The sequence below is a fragment of the Notothenia coriiceps genome, unplaced genomic scaffold (assembly GCF_000735185.1).
Source record: "Notothenia coriiceps isolate Sejong01 unplaced genomic scaffold, NC01 NC01_scaffold00000154, whole genome shotgun sequence".
Taxonomy (NCBI): Eukaryota; Metazoa; Chordata; class Actinopteri; order Perciformes; family Nototheniidae; genus Notothenia; species Notothenia coriiceps.
In genome coordinates this window covers 11,091-35,711 of record NW_011332855.1, presented here as the reverse complement: position 1 = coordinate 35,711, position 24,621 = coordinate 11,091, and the positions used below count along the sequence as shown (strand labels likewise).

Genomic DNA, 24,621 nt, shown 5'->3' with positions numbered 1-24,621 from the left:
TCGTTTTTGGGTTTATTTGAGTTCCAATTTTATGCAACTTTATACTTCTAGTCTAATACATCTCAGATACTCATAATGTACTTTTTACTGCACTGCATTTATCTAAAGGCTTTAGTTACTCTACATATTTTGATAGGCTTTTGTCTACAAATTTGAAAAGAAAGGTGCTCTATTATGCTCTTTTGAGGTTTTCCCTTTCCTGTTGTGTGTTATATAGGTTTGTGTGCATGTAAATGGTCTGCAAAGGCTAAAATCCCAAAGTTCCCTAAATAAAGCCTACCATAAACTCATGCAAACATGTCACAGTAGAAGCACAAAATGCAATTATGAAACCTGAAAGTGAGCATAATATAGCCTTTTAAAACATCCTAAAACATCCTCATCAGTAACATGCATCATACACATTAATGCAGCTTTAACATTAATCATAAACATCATAAATGGTAGTTAAACACCGACAGGGGCTTGAAGTGCATTTTGCTCACATCCGTTTTGAAAGCAGCACCTTCCTTTTCCCAGTACTTTTACTTTACTAAATGATCTGAATACTTCTGCCACCACTGCATTTTGTAAGCATTTCTCAGTAAAGGAACAAAGATATTCTGGCGTTGTTAGCTGTGTTTTCTCTCAATGTTCAGACAGCTGTTTGAAAGGAAAGCGGAGGCATGTCAGTCTGCAATCAGACGAGTGATCTTCCTCAGCTTTGACACATCAATCTAGAGTCTGAGCGGAGGATTAGCTCAGAACAAAACCCTGTGGGCTGATATCCTGTGGATGTTCTCTTTCTGCCGGCCTGCCGAGAGCTTCTTTTTGTGTCCACTATTTATTATTTATATACATACCTCTATTGTGATACGTTGCCGGGGCAACCTTTTGCAGAAAATGCTCCTGCTCACACGTACACCGGGATGGGAAACATATTTCCACTGCAGTCGCCAAGAGTGTGCGCACACACACACACACTTCCACACCAACCTCCCACAAAAAATGCACACCTCCCACTCAGCACTGCCCCCCCGTCCTTCTCCAGTCACGACAAAACAGGCTATTAGATGAAGGGACACTAAAAGGCGAGATCTCTCCACCACTTTGCACATACTGTCCTCTCCTGTCTTTCAATCTGCTATTCTGTTTCCAGCCTGCTTTTCTCAAACTGTCACTCACAACTTGCAATGTCAGATCAAGGTCACCTCATCCTTCTGAATTGTGTCAGGATAAGCAGACACAAGAGGAGCGACACAGCATGTGCTGGTTGTCGCACATTTGTCAAGTTGTCCGATATACCAATCTCCTGCTTCTAGGAAGGAGAGATTGCAGGTTTCTTTTATTGAACATTGCAGGGAGCAGTGTGAAGATTGACTGACGGACAGATTCACTGACATTATGTAGTGACACTTAGAGTAACATTTTTGCTGGTTCTTGTCATGCTCAGCAGAAATAAGAACATGGGTGGGCTCTAGCTGAATATGGGGAACAAATTGCAGAATTACGCTGAAACAACGTCAGACTCGGTGAAGGACTGTGCCTCTCCAGTCGTTTCTGTGCAGCTCGGCTCGTTATTTTCTATTCATTACCCCATTCCACACCCCGGCCCAAACAATTGGATAGAAAGCGGATGTCGTTGATATAGGGCTTATCTGCAAGTGTTTCCCGGAGGAAGAAAATACTTAACAGTATTCTGATTTCACATATACCACTGTTTTTAATTCATAGATTCGACAAACTCAAGTGAAAACATCTACACAATGATGAACCCTATCGGCCCTGGTGGAAACAGACCTAATGTGAGTCATTTTGATTAATTTTGATCTACACTTAACATATTTATCCAATATTTATTAGAATTCTTCTGTACAATTTACACAGAGTAAAACTAATAACCTTTTATCATTTGTTTTTCTTTAGTTCCCTATGGGGCCGGGTCCTGACGGGCCTATGGGAGGAATGGGTGCTATGGAGCAGCATCATATGAACGGATCACTAGGTGAGTAGCCAAAGATAGTGTGTACAGCATGCACTTCCTTAAGGCTCCTGAGTATTTTCATACCTGTTAATGTCTTTAGAAGTAAGACTGTGCCCTCTCATGGCCGGCAGAGGAAGTGTCCTCCCCCATCCTGTTATTGATCAGAGCTAAAACAGATTAGTGGGGCAGTGAGAAGGCCAATTGATCCAGTAGATTTGCGAGACGGGATCATTGAAGCCAGCAAGTTGATGCTCATCTGTATCTGAAACAAATAGCTTAGTTAAAAGCCATATCCTGTGAGAGGGCAAGCTGTTCCTACTTGCTCTGGATATCCTGATCGTGTTGAATCAGTTAACAGTAACCTCATAACGATTTCTCCTTTTTCTATTTCTAATCACAGGCTCTGGTGACATGGATGGGTTGCCAAAGGTAAGACTAACTGACTCTCAGTCTATGAATTTGTCTATCCGTATGACTTCTGTATTCTGACTTTTTCTGTTTACCTGTGTATCACAGAATTCTCCTAACAACATGGCAGGCATGAACAATCCTCCCGGCACTCCGCGGGACGACGGCGAGATGGCAGGCAACTTTTTAAACCCATTCCAAAGTGAAAGTGTGAGTACCAAAAGGAGACAACATACTTCTTAAGCTGGGAACAAACAAAACAACGACATACAAATCATATCTGACTGTGATAAGGTAAAGAGTCAGGTTTTTAAATCAAACATTTTGCTTTGGATAACAGTAGTATCTGCACAAATCCCTGATGATAACATGATCAAACAGCAGTATCACATTTTTTATTTGATGAACATATTCATGTTTTTAATACAGTTGTGATTTATCCATGTGGTTTGAGACTCAATTAAAGCATGCAACATTTAAATAGTTTAAATGTAAATTGCCCAAGGTGACCTGGGGCCGGTTTAAAGTAGAAAATATAATTTCACTATTGCTTATCAAAATAAAACCCAGACTCAAGATAGATTTGCTTCTAAATGTGTCTCTTGCACAAAGCCATGAGGTTCTTGAAGGACATTAAACTAATTAAAAACTGACTGAGATACCACTTTAAACGACTACAGTATGTCCACTCTTCCAAAAATGTTTTTGCTTTCAACAGTTATAAAAACATTTTAAAGAGAATAACACTGCTGACCAATGTAAAATATGTTAGTGAAATCAGCCCCATGCTCTACTTTGACCTTAAAACCAGTCCTCCTGGCTAAATTGAACCGGTAATTAGTCCTTTATGTTGTGCAATATTTCCCCATCTTTACCCAACATACACAAAAACACAGCATGCACAAACACAAGCATGAGAAAGAACCACATCATATGCTTTCTCTGCTGCATGGAGAGATTGTCATATAGTGATTAATACGAGACTGACAACGACTACATTTTGCCACAGTCTCTTCACTGTGTTCTCGATTCCTTAACATTTTCTCCTTGGGCTGCTTTGCTTGCTGCTGGTTTAAACACTTAGTCAGGGTTAATGTTAATGTGTAATGTTTGCTGGACATGGCATTTAGTTCAGTTAGTTGTATTGCTTTTATCTTGAATTGGGTAGTTTAATGATATAGTTTTGGCTTATCTTTTTTCCCCTCCCTTTCTTTTTCTCCCTTTACAGTATTCACCCAACATGACGATGAGTGTGTGATTTTTTATTTTATTTTATCTTTTATTTTATTTTATTTCCTTTTCATCTCCCCTTACCCAAATCTTCCCTTTCCATCCACCCTGGTGCGTCTTGCATTACCTTCCTCTCTCCCTTCCTACCTCCTTCTCCTCCTCCTGGTGGATGGTGTGCCACACAGCCCCATGGGATGCACCTGGAAAGCAGGACTCCCCTCAAGGCCCCCCATCCCAACGCCTGTAAAATGGGTTTAAGAACATGAAAAGGCCTCCAAGCAACAGGAAAGGTCTCTTCTCCGATTCTTCTTCGCCTGCCGGGCCTCGACACGGGCCCTAGGACAGAAAGAGACTGAATCTGCTCCGAGCCTGTCTCTCCCAAAACCTAAAAACCTGCCCTCATGGGTGGCGATCACACCCAAACACGATGCCCCGCTGTACCACCACCACTCCATTATATCTCGCTGATCATAACTTATAAGGACACGCGGTTGATGACTGACAGGGGCCGAAAACCCTCATTCAAAAACTCCTGTGTCAGGAATGATTTAAAAAAAAAAAACAAGAAAAAAAACATGAACTGATAATGTTATTTTAGGGCAAGAATGGTTTTCTTTTTAAATGTTTGTATTTTTTTGTTGTTGATGGTAATATTATTGTTATAATTTTCATAATTGATATTATTCTACTAATGTAGTTATGATTTCCTGTAAAGGGCACATTTTATCTCAGCAGCAGCATCAACAATGACAGAATAAGCACACTCATTTGAAAAATGCACAATGATTTTTTGTTTACATGATTTAAGGCTATTTGATGTTTGTCTTGTTTTTGTTGTTACAGTCTATCTCACATCACATACCTCTCCTTTAAACTAAACTGAACGTGTAGCTCGAGTCTTTGCCACTTTAATGTTTGTTGCACCATTTGCATAAACATTTAAAGTGATCGGGATAATTGACTGTCTTCACCAATTAAAGTAGTTTCTGATGTAGTATTTTGGCTAAAGATATCCATACAGTTAAAACAGAGGCTTTCTCAGAGCACTGCTGTTTCCTGGTACAAAATGTCTGCTGATGCACCTGAATGATCATCTAGCTATCTTGTCTTAATACGCCCCCCTTCTCACAGTTTTTACTACATGGGAAAAGCTCTGAGGTGCCAGTTCTCATTCAGTATCCAACAGAGCAAGAGAGCATCTCTTCTATGGATTTGTCTGTAAATACAACATATTTAGCGTGTATGGTGGTTGTTTTATTTGTTATTTACAAGTTGTCTGTGAATCCTAAAACGTGTTTCCTTCCCCTCCATCACTTTGTTTGATTTCAACCTCACTGTGGACTCCCAAGTGGCACTGTTTTCCTCCCAGGGTTCATTCTGGTCTCCAGGCAATGCCCCCTTTTCTTCAGACTTGGAGATAAATGTAGGACTTCAGATACACTTGTGAGGCCGCCTGCTTTCTTGCTTGGATTTTAGGGTGAACCCACAGATCCTGTATGATACACTTTTTTAACCCAGACAAGACAGGCTAAAACAGACTCCTTGGAGCTCCCATCGATCAGATCCTCTCAACGACTCCCATATGTTCGGGAAAGTGGATCCAGAGTAGCGTCGATGAAGGGAGCAGAGTGATGCACCTCGGGGTAAACAGACTGCCACATCGGTCTGAGGAAGAGGAAACAACAATGGGACGCTTTTGTAAAGGATATTTCTGTTTAGTTTTTTCAGCAGATTGTTTTTATTTTTAATGTATTCAACTGAGAAAAAATGAAAGCCCGTAGAATCTGCACACAAAGAAAATCATAGTTACATATTACGCTATTTAATTTCTTTCTGTATGTTATGTTTTCTTGGCCTGATCTACTCTCCGTTTCAAAGGGTTACGTTATCTCTCGTGGCATCACACTGCAGCACTTAATGGCATTGCTGTGTTCAAATCAACAATAACTAAAACAACCATTGTAGCCTCTATGGGTGATGGTGACGTACTTGTCAATTTTCTGATATCAATGTGAACAGATTGTACCCAGAGTTCAACAATGACATCTCCAGGATTTGGCTATTGGTGGCCTGGGACACACTCTCCAGTGTTCCTTCAATGTAGCCACACACACACACCTCCCCGTCTTTCCTCCAATCCCTCGCCTCGTCCCTACCAAACGTCTCCCCTCCCTTCTCTTTTTAATTTCCTTTTTTGTAAATACTGTATAATGCATTTTGATATCATTGACATGTTTTGATATGTCAGTCACTACCAATGAATACAGTTGAAAGTAAATTATAAATAAAACTGTCCATGTTTTTTCATAGAGAAAGGATGACTATTTGACACGTGGCTACATTTCCATTAAAATGTATAGAATACAGTCGACACAATAAATGCAGACTGTATGCTAAAGACTCGTAGGTGGGGAGGACAGGACAGACAGAAGCAAACTGTAGCGTCCTCACTCTGCCCTCGTCTCCTTGTGCTTCAGTTTTACTATTGGCCTTGTTCATCATTTTTTTCAAAGGGCATCTTCTCCCAAAAAAAAAACATGTGACCTCTTACTGCAGTTTTTAATATGAAGGATTTTTATCAATTTAAGAGAACTTTTAAAAAGGTAAAAGTACTTAAGAGAACCTCATTTTAAATTAAGAATAGATCAAAAAGAAACTGTGTCCTTTGCTATTCCTGTTATAGCGTTGTATAGATAGAAGCTCTCTCACTGATCCTCTCTCAGTCCTCTGTGTATATCGATCGTTGGCCATCTCTGTACTTCTATTGTGATGTATAATACTGTACCATTAGGAAGATTTGCTGGTCGGGTGCGGGTGGTTATGTTGAGTTGGGGAGGGGTGGGGGTTCAAGGGAATGGGATATAAATGATTCTCCTGTACCATTCATGGTCCTTTCTGATGACATGGCAGTATTCAATATGAAGCAGTCTGTCTCTTGGGTTTGCTTTGTATTTTCATGGTAGGATAGTTCAGAAATCTTGTCTTAGGGACTTAGGTGTCTTGTGTAGGTAATAAAGATGTTCTTTGTATGTTTCTTTATATTGTAAAGTTTCTTTAGACTGAAAGAAAACAGATGATTTGCTTATCAAAAAAGAAACAATGCATCAATAATAAATGTAATTTGATTTTTCCTTGTTGTCTCAATCTCTTCCTCTGAGCTCTCATTTAGCTTTCATCCACCAGTAGTAGTACACAATAGGAATTTAGTGCAAAGGAAAGGGCCAAATATTTTTTTAAAACACGCTTTTCACAATGTGGAATAATATATTACTTGGTATGTCATTATTGTCAACTAGACTAAAGCTAAAAAATCAAATCAATTCTGCTATAGCTTCAATAAACCTGCATGATATTCCTAGAAAAGGTTTATGGACTGTATGGGTTAAATTCCTGCAACTAAAAGGTTCCCTGATTTAATTTTTTGCTTTTTACTATTTCCTTTCGGGCCTCAACCTTTGCACACGTTTCAAAACAGTTATTATCAATGTTTGATTTAGGCTCTCAATTTTGTAATTTTTTGTATTATACCAGTTGAGTTTTGACTTTAAATAACACTCAATGATTCTGACACACATTTTGAATTTGCATTAAGGTTACCACAGCTCCAAGCTAAAAAATATGTTAAATATAATTATAAACGATAAAGTCACTGTACATCCAGCTGCTACACAAATGGCATTTTGCTATTGTTGTGAGATAACGCATTAAAAGCCACTCATGAATCCATGGTGGATGTAGTCACAATTAGGAGTGTAATCTATACTTGAGATATAAGTACAGAGGTTTTTTTTATTGAAAACTATCTACAGTCGTCGGAAAGCCCACCCATGAGGTCAAACATTAATATGCATGAAAAGGTCCAATAGAAGTCCACGAGCTCAAGGTTAACAGGAAGCAGATTGTTGGGATGAGCTAGAGACCGCAGCGAAGTCAGTTTGAGGTTGAAGCCTAGCAACACATAGGGGTCACGTTGATCTCGCGTTGCCCAACAGCAAGCTGACTTCATCAGTGTAACCTGGAGGGGAGATTGTACAGGACCAAAACAAGCCTCTGCACAGATAGTGCTTGAAGGTAAAGTGCCGTTTCTATTGTTAAACGTGGTTATCAAATATGTCGCTCTGAATGACTCGCCCTATCTGAAGTCGAAGTAGGCACTGGTTTATTGCAAGATGAGATAAAAACAGTCCCTTAATATCTACTACTTACATCAGCTAGCGAGATTACAGCTAATGCTAGTTTGCTATTGTCAACTTCCTCGGCTAACGCCTGTTAGCATGCTGCTAGCCTCTTGAGGAGCCGTTGTATAACTTGACAGAAACTTCTGGAAAACGTTGGCTTAGCTTGGCTTCTATATATCAAACAATAACAAAATTCTGCCGTTGAAAAACTGTTAACAGGTGAGTTGTAATGTGTGTAATGTTTTAGCTAGTTGATAACAATACGCAACTAAGTGCTACATTGTTTGAGATGGCAGTCGTTTTGATTTTAAATGCTGTGATAGCTCTGTTAGAAGCTCACTGATGTATTAATATAGACAGAGGTGAAAGAAGTTCTCCGATTATTTACTAGAGTAAAAGTAGCAATACTACACGTAAAGTCCTGCATTCAAAAGTATTAGCATCAAAATATGCTTTGAGTACCAAAAGTATTAATTATTTTAAAAGGCACATAAACAACATAATTATTGTATTAAAAAGTATTGCTGCCTTAATGTGAGCATCACTGTAATGCTGTACCTCGGAAAGATTGGGTTATTTAGAATAGATTACTCTATTGGCTATTGTTTAGCTCAACCTATAATAACAATATATGATGATGGATGTGTCGATTCAGATTTTGTATTAATGACCTCAATTTGCAAAGAACTAGTAACTAAATATCTAAAATAATTGTTGTGGAATAAATATTACAACATTTTCCAACAAATTGTAGTGGAGTAAATGTATAAAATGGCAAAATGTGAAAATAATGAAGTAAAGTACAAGTACAACTTTTTACTTATAAGTACATTACTTGATTCAATGTAATTAGTAACATTACACCACTGATGATAGAAGCGTTACATCTTTGGGAAACACTGCAGTCATGAAGTCAATGAAGTTGCATTCTTCCCAAGTTGTTTTCCTTTTTTCTCATAGTATTCTTCAAATGACGGAAATAGAGGAAAATATGGACTCCTCTGATAGCCATGACAGTGTGACATCAGGGAAGAAGAGCGGACGAACCTCGTTGCTGGACAGCGGGGAGGACTTTGAGGTTTTAAATGAAGAAGATATTGACGATGAGCCCCCTCCTCTGGAAGATGCTGGGGGTGGGAAGGGGAAAAACACAGATGAGTCTGAGAGGACTAATGCAGACACAGATTCTGACCCTCCAGGTCCAGTGGAAGAATGGCTGGATGTATTAGGTAGGTGACAAAAGCCCCATGAGTAACAGGTTAGATTATAGCTGAACATATTCCTCTAGTAGTTGTTTAACTTGGTTTACCATTTAATATTGATGAGCAGCTCAACTCAGCAAGAGCGGAAGTCGTTGCGATTATCTTTAACAGGGCTAAAGACTCCCTGCAGAGTGATCAATGCTGTAAACAAAATAAATATGACTTTGTTTGTCCCCAGGTAATGACCAGCTGAAGAAAAAGGTCCTGGAGGAAGGAAAAGGGCGAGACAGTCGCCCACAGAAAGGACAGAATGTCAAGATTAATCTCAAAACATGTTTAAGCGATGGGACACTTGTAGAGAAGCAGTCTGACCTCTCTTTTACTCTTGGAGATGGAGATGTCATCCAGGTAAAATGGACCATACTTTTCAAATGGACTGATTTCACAGAGTCACAAAAGGTTTGACATAGTTTGCTTTATATTACTGACCTCAGTTAGTTTTTCTTACTCAATGAAATTGTTCTTCCAGGCTCTGGATCTCACAGTCATGCTCATGGAAATGGGAGAGAAGGCCCTCGTCCAGGCCAATGCAAAATATGCATATGGTGAACGGGGGAGGTATGGACGTGCTTTAAAGTAACACTGCTAAAGGCTGTTTAAACTGCAGTTTTCATGCAAACCAACAAAACATGTATGTATTGTATGCCCCTTGTAGCACGTTGGGATTGCTTATAGTAATGAAAGGTGCTTTACAAATCAAATGTATTATTATTATTATCAACATTGTCCATATATTCAACGAATTTCCACCATTAACAATATCTGTTACAAAAAGACAAGACAATGGTATTCAATAGGCTCTATATACATTAAACGTTGCTTTTCCTCTACCTGTTAAAATCTATTACTGCTTGTTATTTCCTACTGAAGCTTCTATTAAAAGACCAATTCCCTGTCTGCTTGTTCTCCAAGCTCTAACAATTCCTTGTGTCTCATCTAGAGATTGATGCCACTTAATTTCTGAATTTGACTGTTTCCTTATCTTTTCAGTCTTGAACCCGAGGTTCCAGCCAATGAAGAATTGTCTCTCGAAGTGGAACTGCTGGAAGCTTCTGATGCCCCGGACCTGGAGCTGCTGCCCCCTGCAGAAAAAACTGCCTTGGCCATTCATAAGAGAGAGAGAGGCAATGTTCATTACCAGCGTGGGGACTATGCTTTCGCTGTGAATTCATACAGCATTGCTTTGACCATAACAGAGTCTAGTTCTAAAGGTGAGAGAGCGGGGAGTTTGGGTTTAGGTGAAACGTTTTCTGTCACCTAGCATTGGGATAAGGAGGCGACTAACAGGTGGGGAACTGAAAGAGTTGATGCTTACTCGTGCATTTTTCGAAGTTCTTGAATCCCCCCCTCAAAAAAAGAAGGGCTGTGTGTAGAAAAAAACAATATCGACCACGTTAGACGGTGATAGGCAGGGAATATATATAACTATTCTTCATTAACTTTTATAATGAATTGATTGTCTTGATACTTTATAACAATTATTTTAAAACTCTTTGTGTGTTTTTTTTTGCTGCAGTTGACATTACTCCTGAGGAGGAGAGTGAGCTGATGGATGTAAGAGTGAAGTGTTTAAACAACATGGCTGCCTCTCAGCTGAAACTGGACCACTATGATGCAGCACTTAAATCCTGTGTCTCAGCACTGGAACACCAGCCAGACAACATAAAAGCACTTTTCCGCATGGGCAAGGTAAACATCACGCTTTTTCTTTCACTGTCATTACAAGTTGGATGTTTTTCTTGAACTTTGTGTTGTTGCTTTTTTTTATCAAGGTACTAGCCTTACAAGGGGAATACGCAGAAGCCATTCAAACTCTGAGGAAGGCACTGAAGTTGGAACCAAGCAACAAGGTACTATTGGGCTTTTCACATACTATTTTGGTAAATCAAACATTTTAGTATTGAGAATTTGCAGTTATTCCCTATCACCAGTAGATGGTGCCATTGGCTAATCATCAAATCTCTTAGTTTGTTGTGCAAGGTCAGGTGAACTGCTGACTCATCATTTCAGGGGATCTGTTTTCATGTTGTTGCTGTAAATAGGTCTGCCCTGCACCCAGCCATATCTAATACCTAGCTACTGTTCCTGCTGCTGCTGCTATTACAGTCGGGTGTATGCGGTACTTTGGCCAAACAAGGCCGTTTGACAGAACTGAGCTCAGTGCGTGGGCTTTTTGGATTCGTTTTGAGCTGCAGCAGCATGGTACTCGTGCCCAGAATCCCCCACTTGAGTCCTACACCAATCTGTCAAACAACACATGGCGTGGCCACCACTTAAGCTTTTCATCCAGCACACGTAGTGTAAATATAATGTACTATTACATTTTGCAATAATGCATCCTAGGTAGATTATAGTTTTGCCTGTGTGGAGGCAATAAAAAGATGCATGTCATTTTTTCCACTTTCTGGCTGTTGTGTCAATGCCTTTTATATATACAGTGTATGGTCAATGCATAGCTGTAAATGTTGTGTATGTGAGATGGCTCTGTGTCAACACACTTTTAAACCAATAAGATTAGCTGTTTAGCCGTCCAAATGGACTTGCATCTAAGTGCTATAATAATGAAAGCTCTCCCTTAATAACCTTGTATTCCAACAGCAAGAACAGTGGGTGTGCTTCAGGGACAATGCCAGAACTCTCCCATTATAATCAATGAGGCGGTCTCAAACTGAAGCAGTGACAGGAGTGACAGAAAGACACTCCATCTCTCTTCTCCAAGCTTTGAGCAACATGCTGTCTGAATTTGTTACTCTGGTGTCGGCTTTTTATACCCTCAAACTCAAATTAATGAGAGAAAATGTATTTGTCTGGGGTTAGTTTACTTTTTGACATGACACGCAGGCTTAACAGTTCCAGTTTAGACAGCCTCAGATGCTGCTAGGACAGGATGTTATATTTTTTTACCCTATTTTGTCCTTGGGAGTCAGTGTTCTGTCTTTTTTGTCATTTTGGTGGTTAGCTTATGCACAATAGTGGTGCCAACTGTTCAAACACTTTGCTGAAGAAAGGGGAACAATGAATTGGATCCTTATCAAAATGACAATGTGTAATAGTTCATATCAAAGTTGCTGGCGGCACACTATTTGTAAAAGGCATGTACAGTATATGTGTCAAAGTACGGTGTTAAGTATCGTGGTTCTGCAGAAATGTCTACAAATCATACAATCTGTTCTGTACAGACAGAAATAGATTTCTGTGAGGTACAGGTCCTCCCAAGATATCACAACATGATCACTTTAATATGTTCTTTAAAGAATATGACGGATAAATCCTCAGGGCAGGGTTTAGACATTCACATCGATTACACATATCTATAAAGGTAGACCTTTCTTAAATACCACTTTAGTGAACATTGCTGTAAACTCAATGCTATAGGGCCCCATCACTGGGGGGCATTTTACAAAGCATAAACATTGACATTGTTTCTAAAAACATTGGTTTGCTTAGTCACTCACCAGCTTTAAGAGCGAAGTGACTCAGATCGGTGGCAACGTTGGAACGACAATTGAACCCATATACTGGAATACTTTGTACATGTCGTGTCAATGGCAGGCTAGGTTTGTGATTTCTTGTAAGAACAAATAATTTCCCAGCATTTATTTATACAAGTATTTAATCGATGCTTCATCCATCAACGCTTCATCCATATCTTGAAAAGCTTTCCTGATATGTCATTTGTAAAGCTTTCCAGAACGCTTCTGTTTGTTGATGTAAGTGTATTTTTATTTCACATATTTCCATTAACAAATACATCATACCTAGGTTGTTTTACAGCAGCAGGACTTTGTTCCTTTTATGTCGGGATAGCTAGGTTGGTAGAGTAAAGCAAGGTTTTGAGTTGAGGTTTTTATTTTACCTGTAGGTATGCAGTAAAAGTACAAGGTATCCATCATGAAACAGGTTTAAAACAACACAGTCAACAGACACATTTTTAAGAAGTACCCTGTGTACAAACAAACAAACAAATGAATATGAAAGCATTGCACCCACAGCACCTGAGCAATGCTGCTACAACCTGTTCATCCGAGTGATTGCTGTTTTTATGTTGCTTTGTTTTACACCTGAGGATGTCGATCTGAAGCCTTTGTCTTGTCTCTTCTGTTCAGACAATCCATGCTGAGCTCTCCAAGCTGGTGAAGAAGAACTCGGAGCAGAGAGGAGCCGAGCAGGCGCTGTATAAGAAGATGCTGGGTAACCCCGCTAGCAGCAGCAGCAGCAGCAGCAGCAGCTCACAGAAACACCGGGCCAAGTCTTCATGGGTGAGAGTCATTGCTGGGGAAACAAATCTGTTCAAGTGTTTAAGTGCAAATAGCTCTCTATCATCATATGATGCTCATGCGTTTCAATTGGTGCTTTTGAATTGATGTATGTAATTATCAAGGGAGCCTTTGTGCAATAACAAGTTAAGTATAAAAATGTTAGGTCAAATTCCTATTTTACTTTAGATTTTGACTTTTGACAATTCTTAACATTCTTTCTCTAGTCTTATTTTATTTTCTGCTACTTCCCTAGGGTCTCAGCTGGAAATGGCTCTTCGGTGCCACTGCCGTAGCCCTTGGCGGTGTGGCGTTATCCGTCGTCATAGCTGCTAGAAACTGAACCAAGTCTGTGCGGAGTCTGACCAATGTGAGCCTCAACACAGAAGCACATCTCGCAGCCTTCTGATCTTTGGTCGGGGGGGGGGAGGAAATGTCTGTTGGTTGGTCAGATTCCTCTCCACTGTCATTTGTTTCTCTGCTATGTTTGAGAACGAGTTGAAAATTAATAAAACGTCAATATTTACATATGGAAACTTTCTAAATGTGTAGGTTTATGCATAAACACGCTGCCAGACACTGCTTTCTTTTGCTACCATTGTTTATGTTCTTGGTGGTAGGAAATTGCTTAATTATCATCAAAGTATAAGATACTTTACCATAGATTAAGATAGGAGCCATTTAATCATGTTTTCCCATTAAGGAATAGCTATTGTGATATATTCCTTTTTGTTATGCTATAGTTTAAAACGCCAGATTGTTTAGGTAAATTAATATTTACTATCCAAGAGAGAATATGTGATTTCACTTTGATTTTAATTATGGTACAATGTTTAATCTTGACTGATGTTCATGCAGATGTTATATTAGAGGTCCACACAATGGCAATCTTTCTGACTTGTATGCTAGCTCTTAAACACACTCTACAGACTCTATTTATATGTTAAGTGATCAGAAAATAGAACGCACCGGTCCTGTAATGCAACACAACATCACACACATTTTTTGTTGACTGATGCCAAAGTTTTTTGTGTGTTTAATCAATCTTTGTGTTTTGATCTGAACATTGAATCTATCTAAGAAAAAAACCATGAATGCAGTAAAACATAATGCAACAAACTGGAGCCCTAGAACGTACCAAGGAATTAAAACATTGCGTTTCTGACGCTGTCAACAGCAACAAACAGAAACATAAATCAACATCAATGCTCCAGTGTTTCTAAATTCTTGGTCACAGCTTAAATAGATGTTCTGTTATTGAGGTACAGTTTTAACGCAGAACAGAGGAGCACATCGTTTCTCTGTGATGTGGCTATGAGTAACGCTAAAGGAGAGTTTATTTATAATGATTCAGTTTCTGTCAATTATACCTCAATTTTTGATGATTAAGACCAAATGTTGAAGGATGACCATTTAAGTAAAATGTTGGGTGTTTTTTTGTTATTTCTCTCCTTTGTCCTCTACTTTTTTTGTCTGTGAATATTTTTTTATTGTTTTGATTTTGGTGTTTATTCCATTTCTTTTGGTTATTGTTTTCTAACACAAGAGTTGAACTGACACTGACGGATCTGTGGCTTCTTCAGAGTAGATTGCAGGCCTAAAGAGCCAAAAGTTGCATACAAATGAAGTAGTTGTGAAAGTTCCCAGCATTCCCTGTATTTGTTAATTTTATATTCATCACAATAAAATATGTCTGTTATCAAACTACAGCCTCTTTTTTGTGTCATAGGACACTATATGCAGTGAAATCATGACCATGTATGTTGATTTTAACTACATCCTGAACTGATATAATGTAGTATCCATAGTCCACAAGATGCGTGGTGTTTATGCCTCATACAACTGGCAATAGAAGAAATATAAAAGTGAACCAGTTCCAGGTTCCACATCTTTCATTTAAATACGTGTTATATTTATACAGAAACTCAATAATATGTGTTATTAATAAAGACAAGATAACAAACATTCAGCATTTACCTTCCTCCTATTATTAGATTACAGGTGGACATCCACAAATGTTGTGGATATTCCCAAACTGGAGTTTTTTTCTTGTCTTCTTCAGACATTGACGTTTCGCTGACGCAATTAGATGACCTATCGTTTCCAACTTCCTATGCATCACTGCTGTGAAATGCCCATTCTTAAAAGCTGTATAAAAAAATGTATATTTGTTGTCATCCATAAAAAACTATAACACATAATTAGAAAATACAATGCTAGTATATATTTAAATGGTTTTCTCCAAATTAGTTTTACATGTAGGCTATACAAGACAATTATTATTAGTACAACATTTGTTTAGGCCCATTCATTTTGCATACATGTCATATCATGTATTCAGAAGTGTAAATGTAGTTGATATTACACATGTGACTATATAGGGCTTCATTACTGCTCGGTGACTTCATCATCATCATCATCGGGGACCAGTCACTGAATATTCATTAGAAAAGCAACGGGAGTTCTCGCTTTACGACAGTACGAGTGCGTCCGTGCGCATGGTGGTGAACGGTAGCAAAGATGGCGGCGCTGAAGGAGGAGCAGTGCTACGGACTGTCCTGTGGAAGAGTGAGCAACGGTAGCAATGTATCCGTCTTTCACGTTAAACTCACTGACAGCGCACTGAAAGCGTTTGAGGGATATCAGGGCAGCAAGGTAAGTCAACATTTTCGTTCACCGTGATGGTTTAAGTGTGTCTTGTCTCGGCTGTGACAGACAGAGTGAGGTCAATAGTCTGCTGCGATACATTACACAGCAGGCTGGTTAAAGCTACATCTAGTCCGGCTTGTTAAGTGTCTTACCCTAGCCGTTAATATGTCTCAACTGCTGGGCCTGGTTGTTAGGATGGTTAGCTTTACCCTGACCGATAGTTGAACACCATACTCGGTCATGTATCAAGCTCAGGCAGTCCTACTCAAAATTGAGCCCTGGTAGTTAAATCGTTGGGGGTGTTTTTCTGTAGTTAGCTCATAAACTGTATATATAGAGTAGCTCAACAATTTTAACTTAGCTTAACAGTGTTGTTCTTATACTTAAGTAAAAGTAGAAGTACCAGAGTGTAGGAGTACTCTCTAAGAAGTCCTGCATTCAAAATGTTACCCAAGTAAAAGTACAACATTATTAGCATTAAAATATACTACTGATTATAATTATTTATACATAAAAGTGTTATCAAAGCTGGTAAAGGTGGAGCTAGTTTTATTTACTTTGTATGCTGTGAGGTAGATTGAAAATGTTATTCCAGGTGTAACTAAAGTCTTTTTTAAGCTGTGATTATATTTCACATCGTTAATCAAAACGGCCTCTAGTCCGGCTTCTTAAGTGTCTTACCCTATCCGTTCATATGTCTCAACCTGGTCTCAACTGCTGCTGGGCCTGGTTGTTAGGTTGGTTAGCTTTACCATGACCGATAGTTGAACACCATACTCGGTAATTTATCAAGCTCAGGCAACACTACTCAAAATGTAGCTCTGCTAGTTAAATCATTGGGAGTGTTCAGCTGTCGTTAGCTCAACAGTTTTAACTTGGTGTTATTCAGAGGTGGAAGAAGTACTCAGATCTTGTAAAGTACCAGTGTAGGAATACTCTGATATAAATAAAAGTATTCAAAATGTTACTCAAGTAAAAGTACCAAAGTATTTGCATCAAAATATACTTTAAGTACCAACAATAAAATTACTCATTATAGAGATTGGCCCATTTTATTAAAATATATATTGGTAACTATATACTGGTGTTGTTGCTAAATTACCTCACCAGAATGTGTATATACATTTCAAGGGAAAACAGAGCAACTGCTGCTGCATGTTAGGTTACAGATTTTTCCAGAATGTTTGTTAAACTGTGTAAAAAAAACTGCCAATCCTAACAAAAACTAGCCGGCAGCTGCCCACACATAATGTTAACAGCTAGTGTTACCGTTGGCAGTGGTGTAAAGTAACTGAGTACATTTACTCAAGTACTCTACTTAAACAATGCTGCTTTTTAGTTCAGTATTTCAATTGTATGCTGCTTTGTACCCCACTACAATTCAGAGGTGAATGGTGTACTTTTACTCTACTACATTTATTTAATAACTTTTGCAGATAATATTGTGAAATATGAACCACTACACTGTAGTAGTTCTTCTACTACATTAATGAGTACTTCTTCCACCTCTGACCGGTGGACACACAATCCCTGTCTTCTCGATTACTACAATTTGTTCGGTTTTTAACTTCAAATATACCATAGCTTTGGATAACAATCAAATGAAAACATAGTGAATAATTTGGAAAAGTACCCAGTTTTCAGACGAAAGATGGCCATCTCCTTTCCCAACCCCCTCACTGCCATTAAAGCTCCATGTTCACTTGACAGCTTTATAAGTGCGTCAATGTTATTTAACAGTGGATTAACACATTTTCTGTTCAGAAGTAGTTTTTCAATGAGAGCTTTGGTCCCTGAAATGGCTCTGCTGCTGCTGCTGCTTCTTGCCTGGCTTCTTGTGTAGAGAGCAATAAGTCTGATGTCGGGCATCTAGTGTTTCAGCTTCTATAAATATTTGACAGGGAAACCCTGGCAGGCCATGAGGAAAGGGCCTTATCCCCAGCTCCTGTGGCTGTTGACAGCAGCACTGTGGCTGATAAGTGAGAGCAATACAATTGTGACAGGTAAACTGGGGACTAGTAGTTTTAGGAAAAGTGTTGGTGTGACAGACGGAAGATATTAGAGAAATCTCTCAACTCTTAAATTGTCATGGTAGCATGGTAGCCACGTTAGGCAAATATCTGAATCCACAGGGCCTTCTTTCTTTAGAGATGTAGTCTGTTCTCATCTTTTGAACATTATTGCAAGAAAGAACCTTTGTAACTTATGTTTTTGCTAAACTGTGTTCAGCTATTGACTTCTCAAATCAAAAGAGGCAAATGTTTTGGTCCAATACGTAAAGCATGCAACCCGGGATACCTGTGTCAAACTTGCATTGCTGATGTTTAAGGGTAACTATTCAAACGTAGCCTTGATTATAACATCTGCCCCTGCACAAACTGGACTTTTCTTGTGTAAATTAGCTACAAGCCTTCAGGTAAAATGGTATTCCTTTTTTTTTTTTTATTAAAACATGCAAAGCATACAGTCGAGATCATTTTTCCACAGCTTATTATTAATAGTGATTCGGATTAACTTAACAGACATGACTGTACAGGTGAGATTTTCTCAAGCATCTTGGGCCCTATGGAGTTTATATTGGCAGGGCTTTCCTTAAGGAGTAGAGTGCTGCCCATATTTGTAGCACCATTGTTCTACATACAGTCGTGTTCGATACACACATGTTCCATTTTATGTTGATAATATCTATCACGCACATATTCAGGAACACAACCTAAATAGTAACTCACTCCACTGGGAATTGTATTCCCGCAGTTAACGTGTACTGTACATTAATGACGAAAGAGGCAAGTTGGAATCATGTTTTACAGTTTAGACAATTGCCTCTTGTACAGACTTGCAGTTTCACAAACTCTGAATTGCTTATTGTATCACCTTTCCCTACCATTTGAGTTAAAACCCTTACTCACAGTTGCAGAGAAGATCTAGGCTATTGAGTAATCAAATGTCTGCATGGTATAGCTGTGGGTGCTTTGATTTTTCAAGGAGTTTCATAGCACTAGGGTGATGCAAACATGTGTTACACCATTTTGGGGACGTTACACCTTGGCTGCCACACATTTAGTTTGATTAGGTCTATTGAAGTAAGATTTATCCAGTTAAACAAACATATTGGGGATACATGAATGATGATACAGTGTACTCTTCTTCTATCAGACACATATGAGGACCACACACACATGAAGGCTGTTGGCAGCTTCTGTCGCAGCTTACTCACTGGATCATCCCACGATCACAGATGATGAGCATACACCAAACCACTCGTGTGATGCAGTGTAATCATGCACAGGTGCTCTGCATGTGTATATGCTACAATAAATGACTACATAAACAGAAATGTCCTCATATTTAAAAGAGGCATATTGAAATTCAAACAGGAGATTTACAACCAACAATACGAACACGTAGCAGTGCAAATGCGAGAAACTTTACTCTGTTACTTTACCATATCGAATATAGCTTCACGGTTATAACCAAAAGGTACATCGTGTTTACTTTGATCTATACTGAGATCATGATTTATTCATCACAATTATTAATTGATTTGAGTGACTAAACAAAGTACTGGTTTAACATGTTTTGCCACATTCCTGCTAATATGCAAATTAGTGCTGCACGATATTCCGATTTCCTGGAAATGTACTCCTAAAAATACATCCTAAATCCTGTAGGCTACGTTTTAAAGTGAAATGCCTCAACTTGGTGCACTTTGACAGCAAACTAAAGAAGGCAGAAAAACCATCTTGTTAACATCTGTTTGCTCTATTAAACAGTGTTGAATATCAAAACATTGGTTGTTCATGTATGGTGGTGGTGATGACCTGGCAGAAAGAAAAGTAAAAACCGAAAGCCACCTTCACCGGGGCATTTCCAAGACGACTTGCTATATCCAGTTGCGGCAAACATGTAGGCATTGGAGAAAAGTGGAACTGGCTGTAAGTGAGGAAGAACTTGATTTGATATGCCTCAGTTTTCTATAAGTGGTGCACACAATTTACACCTCAATATTGCACGAGATCGTGTCAGTTGTAGGAAGCCGGAAATGGGGAACGTGATTAATATTCAATTTAATTTTGCAGCCTTAAGTTCGGATCAGCTTCAGTTCTCCTGTGCTTTGAGAAATAGCGTGTTGCTCTAACATAGAAAAAATAACCACTGTAAGGGTTGAAATGTCATTCCTTATTAAAATTAGGGGTTGACTCTTAGCTTTTATTGCTGTCAGTGTCGCTCTGGTATCTTTTTAAGGGGAGCTGTGCCCCCTCTGGCGCTTCCTCATAATTCAGACACTGGCTGGCATCCAAAAGCAGCTGTGTGCCGGGAACTCGGTAAAGGAAGAGGAAGAGAGCTACAGAACGACACACGCCTTTTCAATGTAAAAGTTGTGGTGATGCCAAGGATTTAATTAGACTGAGATTGTAATGTTTACGACCCGAATGTAGCTATTGTGTGACTAGAAAATGTGTGAACTCTGGCGGGCCCCTGCTTTTTAAAAGGAAGCTTAAATCCAGTCTGGCATCTGGCATAATATCTTTAAAAGAAATGTAGACTTAAGCTAACAACACAAAAGGATCAAGTTGAACTCTTACTCATGTCATTGTTACTTCCCCTACATTGTTAAAGAACAAGATGCTAAGCTAACAAAATGCTGACTCTTAACCCAGATGTAAAGCTTTTTCAGTCAAGCAATCCAATATTCAATATTATTGTACTAGTAGTTGATACAAAATTCTGTGAATGTTTCTTATTGTGTTTCTGTAAGTAACTTGTGCAACAACAGTCATCAAGTCACAATACTTCCTGTTTGAGACGTGACTGTCAGCTGTTTCCTCTGTTGGTGCGTCTGAGGACAGAGAGAACTAGAGCTCCTGCTGTGGGACTGGCAGTCCAGAGACTCACATGTTCTTGTTTCTTTTTTTACCGGCTGTGACATAAGCAAGGAAATGAGTAATGCTACTTGAGCGTCATCAAGCTGAAGGTTATGGAGAGTACAGATAAAACGTTTATAATGAAGTCGCTGTAGGACAAAGCTTCTTTTTTTTTTTTAAACGGTTGAATTCATTTTTCTTATAATTATCAAAATGCAAAGCCCACAGAATGAAAACTTAAGCAATTAACCAAAGTGTAAAATGAACATAGGCAAGTCATGAAGTGACAATAAATGATGTGTGCTGGCACAGCTGTGTTACAGTGAGAGATGAGTAGTGCCATTTGAATGTTAACATTTTGTTGGCTTATGTCACGCCTTGTGTTTTGTGTTTATGTAATAGATCAGGGATTATAAACTGGGAGTATGAGGTTTTACATTCTTAAGGACATGCATCACAGTAGTGACCTTAAGATTGGCAATGTATGCTGTGTGTTGAGCTTAGATTGTAAGGCCCATTATGATGTTTCCTTTAGCCAGTACTTTTTAACAATAACCTGTTAAAGTAAATGTCTGAGGATTTGGTAAAAGACGATATACCTGTCAAATGATGGCAGTGGATACCAGAATTAAATCTTGTTTTATTTCCCGAAAGTGTTCTCAGGAAACCCATTGTGTTTATTTGAAATGGGTTGTTTGTCTTTGAACTACATCTCTACATGTGGGGGTTTCCTCAGTACTGTTAGATGAGTTTATCACACTAACCACAGAAACGGGGTCTGATTGCAATATGATAATGGATTCTCTCGTTTACTCAGCTTGCACTTTGGTTTCTTTTCCAGGTAAATATTTCATTACTGGACTTTGTCTGTTTTCATAGATTTAACGTTGACACCCTCTCCATAATCAATAAGCCCTCCAAATTATAAATTACAGTATACATTTTTTTAAAGAGTCGGATGCAAGAGCTTTTTGTCCACATGGAGATCAATCCTCAGTAATTAGCTGTGTTGACAGGCTACATTCATCACTGTGGAGGTCAATTTACACCCAGTCAGTTTTGTTCATGTGCTTGGCTGCACTCTATAGCTCCTATCTCGGCCCCTATAGAAATAGTATGGGAAGTAATGGAGACTGGTTGGTTTTATTTTGCTTGATGCCGTTCAGCCTGTGCCAGTGCTACGGTTATTTAAGGCATGCTGACCCCTCACTTTCAACAGACCACGTGACACTGCATGAGATGACCATAACCACTAAGGCCAAATATGACTCTAAATGTCATGGTGTTATTCTGCCCTGTGACAGGGATGCCACAAGTGACCATGTCAACCTGGTGTCACTGCACTCGGGACAGACAACATGACTTGCTGTGTCTTTTCCAATAGGTCAGTCAGTGCAGTGTTCGGTCTTTGGTCCAGCAACATGCGTTGTGCTGGTTGTATTTGACCAGTAATGGAGCACTGTGATGCTTGAAAATAGGTGTGTCAAATAATTAAATTTTGACTAGAGCCAGAGGAAGAAAATTCAAGCACACATAAGAATTATCTGCGTATTCCCTTTACACCTTTGGAGGATGTTGTATCTCTCAGTAGAGGAGTAATGCAATTGAGTATAAGCACAGATTTAATTCCTGAAACTTGACCGCATCAATTCATAAAACTTGAACTAGGCTCAAACCATGAAGGATATCTCCTAAGTCAGAGGCCTCTCCTCTTTTGAAAAGACTGTTTAAGTAAGGAGATTTCTCTTTTTATCTCTTCATGCGCTCTCTCCTTGTGAATTGTCTCTTGGAGTCCACATGTTTATCTTTCTTAGTGCTGTCAGACAGTTCATTTGTCATGATAATCTCACTAAGAAACTGCCATGTCAAGACTACGGGACAACATACCAAAGGCCTATCAATGACAGATCTATATATATCAACCTGAAGTTGAATAATTTAGTAGGAGAGCGTGATAAAAGCATATCAAATTGTACAAGAAAAGGTCCAGCTGCACTGAAATATTCAGGTAGCAGTAATGAGCCAGAGACACCATTGACTTGCTGTGAATGTCCCGTCGTTACCTGCAGTCAGTGCGAACACCAGTAGTATAAAAGGCATCATACGTGCTTGGCTTTTATGCACGTCTTTGCCGTAAAAATCAATGTACTTAAAACAGTTTTACGTTGGATCCTTTCAATTAACCAGCTTTGTACAAAATGCTTTGGATTTGTTCAGAGTACAGTTGATTGATTTTTTTATTTTGTAATGGAAGGAAATAAGTCTCCAAAAAATAGTTTTTTCCAGTCGTTTAAATGTGAAGCTGTCATAAAAATTGTGAAGTGCACTTTTCAATGTAGTTTATTTGTTTATAACAACTTTATTGATATGTTCCAATACGTGTAAGTATCACTGCGAGGGGTTATGTGGCACATCATATTCTGTCAAAACTCAATCTTTTGATTGGCAGTTTAGTGGTGTGTTAAACTAGGGATGTTGCAGATATAAAAAAACAATACCTCAGATACAAGTCTATGGTAACGGGACATTGGTAGTACATTGGTCAATACACAGGGAATATCACTAATATTGGTTTTGAAAACAAAATGTCTAGTGTCCCTAGTTTTGCGCAAACAAAATGTCTTACTAGACAAAGCGTGAAAACACTGACCTCCTGACATTGTTTATCCGAAATGACAGGGAACAAGTTTACACAGCCTCATTCATGCCAAACTTTTGTCAGTGACATTCATTTTTTTATGTTGATCCACAATGTTGGCCCCATCGCACAAGTTTAAATCTTCATAAATCGTCCTTATGATGTAGGTTTTTCAGCATTTTTTTTTTACACGTTTATAATGCAAAATCAGTTTTATGTGTTCATAGTTCACTTTAGTTTTCTGAGAGTCTCTTTTTTTGATAAATCTGTTAGTGTTTTACCTAGCAGTGAAGAGCCAGTTACAGTATGTACAGCAATAAGAACGTACAATATAGCGTGTTGTTTCAAAAACATACCCGACAATAGGGCTGCTCGATTATGGCGAAAGTCATAATCACGATTATTAAAAACGATTATCCATTTACTTTGAAAACATCAATTTATTGGAGAAAAAAAATGTGAACAGTATGTTTTGAACAGTTGATTACCCTGAACTTTAAGTATAATTCAACTGAAAAGCCAATTTAAAAAAAAAAAATTTTTTTTTCAATTACGTTGTTTTCATAATCGTTGCAAGCCATAATCATAATTGCGATTTAAAATACGATTAATTGAGCTGCCCTACCCGACAATCATCAGTCAAACACACTAGTAAACTTGTACAGCTAGTTTTACACAGAGGAGATACCCAGCTATGATTCATGCAAACTGTGTATTGAGAGCGGGGACACCCAGTACCATTTCAGACTTGCCCATTTCAGACTTGCCCAGTGCTTTTTCCACCTCTGAAATCCTAGACAGGCGGAACATCTCATCAGTGTGACAGTGAGGCAACTAAACACCTGACAATTTGGGTGCCACATTCATACCCATGGGGATTTAGATGTGGCTATTCCTGTGTGCATATACTACAAAACATAGAAATCCTTTAAGGAGTGCAACCTGATAGAGTAGAAAATAACACATGTATAAGGATATGGTTTTTATATAAATAGAGGCTGGGGATTGTTCATGAGTTTTGCCACATTTCTTGTAAGCTTGTATGTTTTTCATTTTTAAAAGTGAATTTTTACCCTGCTAAAACGTATCCTTTGTTCTTGAATAGTATTATTAATGAGTCAGCTGAAAGCCTGGTGCTTGTTTTCAGTAAAGCTTCATTAAAGTTATCTGAC

General features: G+C 38.7%; 2 protein-coding genes across 4 annotated transcripts; both read left to right on the top strand.

The window, feature by feature from the left end:
* Positions 1-1,692: 1,692 nt before the first annotated feature.
* On the top strand, positions 1,693-6,731 carry LOC104945972 (single-stranded DNA-binding protein 3-like). Of its 2 annotated transcripts, none has more exons than XM_010771743.1 (5): positions 1,693-1,784; positions 1,906-1,984; positions 2,364-2,392; positions 2,480-2,581; positions 3,787-6,731. In XM_010771743.1, the coding sequence occupies exons 1-5, from the start codon at positions 1,746-1,748 to the stop codon at positions 3,865-3,867; spliced, it is 330 nt and encodes a 109-aa protein (XP_010770045.1). In that variant the 5' UTR covers positions 1,693-1,745; the 3' UTR covers positions 3,868-6,731. The 2 variants fall into 2 exon arrangements, with proteins under 2 accessions (XP_010770045.1, XP_010770120.1); XM_010771818.1 differs by having other exon boundaries at positions 3,600-6,731.
* An 834-nt stretch (positions 6,732-7,565) lies between these two features.
* Positions 7,566-15,001, top strand: fkbp8 (FKBP prolyl isomerase 8). 2 transcript variants are annotated; one of them, XM_010771930.1, is made up of 9 exons: positions 7,566-7,672; positions 8,740-9,008; positions 9,220-9,389; positions 9,511-9,599; positions 10,032-10,252; positions 10,558-10,730; positions 10,814-10,891; positions 13,148-13,300; positions 13,554-15,001. In XM_010771930.1, the coding sequence occupies exons 2-9, from the start codon at positions 8,750-8,752 to the stop codon at positions 13,638-13,640; spliced, it is 1,230 nt and encodes a 409-aa protein (XP_010770232.1). In that variant the 5' UTR covers positions 7,566-7,672; positions 8,740-8,749; the 3' UTR covers positions 13,641-15,001. The 2 variants fall into 2 exon arrangements, with proteins under 2 accessions (XP_010770232.1, XP_010770301.1); XM_010771999.1 differs by lacking the exon at positions 7,566-7,672 and adding an exon at positions 7,717-7,998.
* The last annotated feature ends 9,620 nt before the right edge of the window (positions 15,002-24,621 follow it).

What these genes read in the sequence shown, in the direction of transcription:
- LOC104945972 (XM_010771743.1), top strand. Translation starts at nt 1,746, where the DNA reads ATGATGAACCCTATCGGCCCTGGTGGAAACAGACCTAAT. An exon ending in CTGGTGGAAACAGACCTAAT is followed by an intron (nt 1,785 to 1,905) that starts GTGAGTCATTTT and finishes GTTTTTCTTTAG; the next exon opens with TTCCCTATGGGGCCGGGTCC. An exon ending in TCATATGAACGGATCACTAG is followed by an intron (nt 1,985 to 2,363) that starts GTGAGTAGCCAA and finishes TTCTAATCACAG; the next exon opens with GCTCTGGTGACATGGATGGG.
- fkbp8 (XM_010771930.1), top strand. Translation starts at nt 8,750, where the DNA reads ATGACGGAAATAGAGGAAAATATGGACTCCTCTGATAGCCATGACAGT. An exon ending in AACAGAGTCTAGTTCTAAAG is followed by an intron (nt 10,253 to 10,557) that starts GTGAGAGAGCGG and finishes TTTTTGCTGCAG; the next exon opens with TTGACATTACTCCTGAGGAG. An exon ending in CACTTTTCCGCATGGGCAAG is followed by an intron (nt 10,731 to 10,813) that starts GTAAACATCACG and finishes TTTTTTATCAAG; the next exon opens with GTACTAGCCTTACAAGGGGA.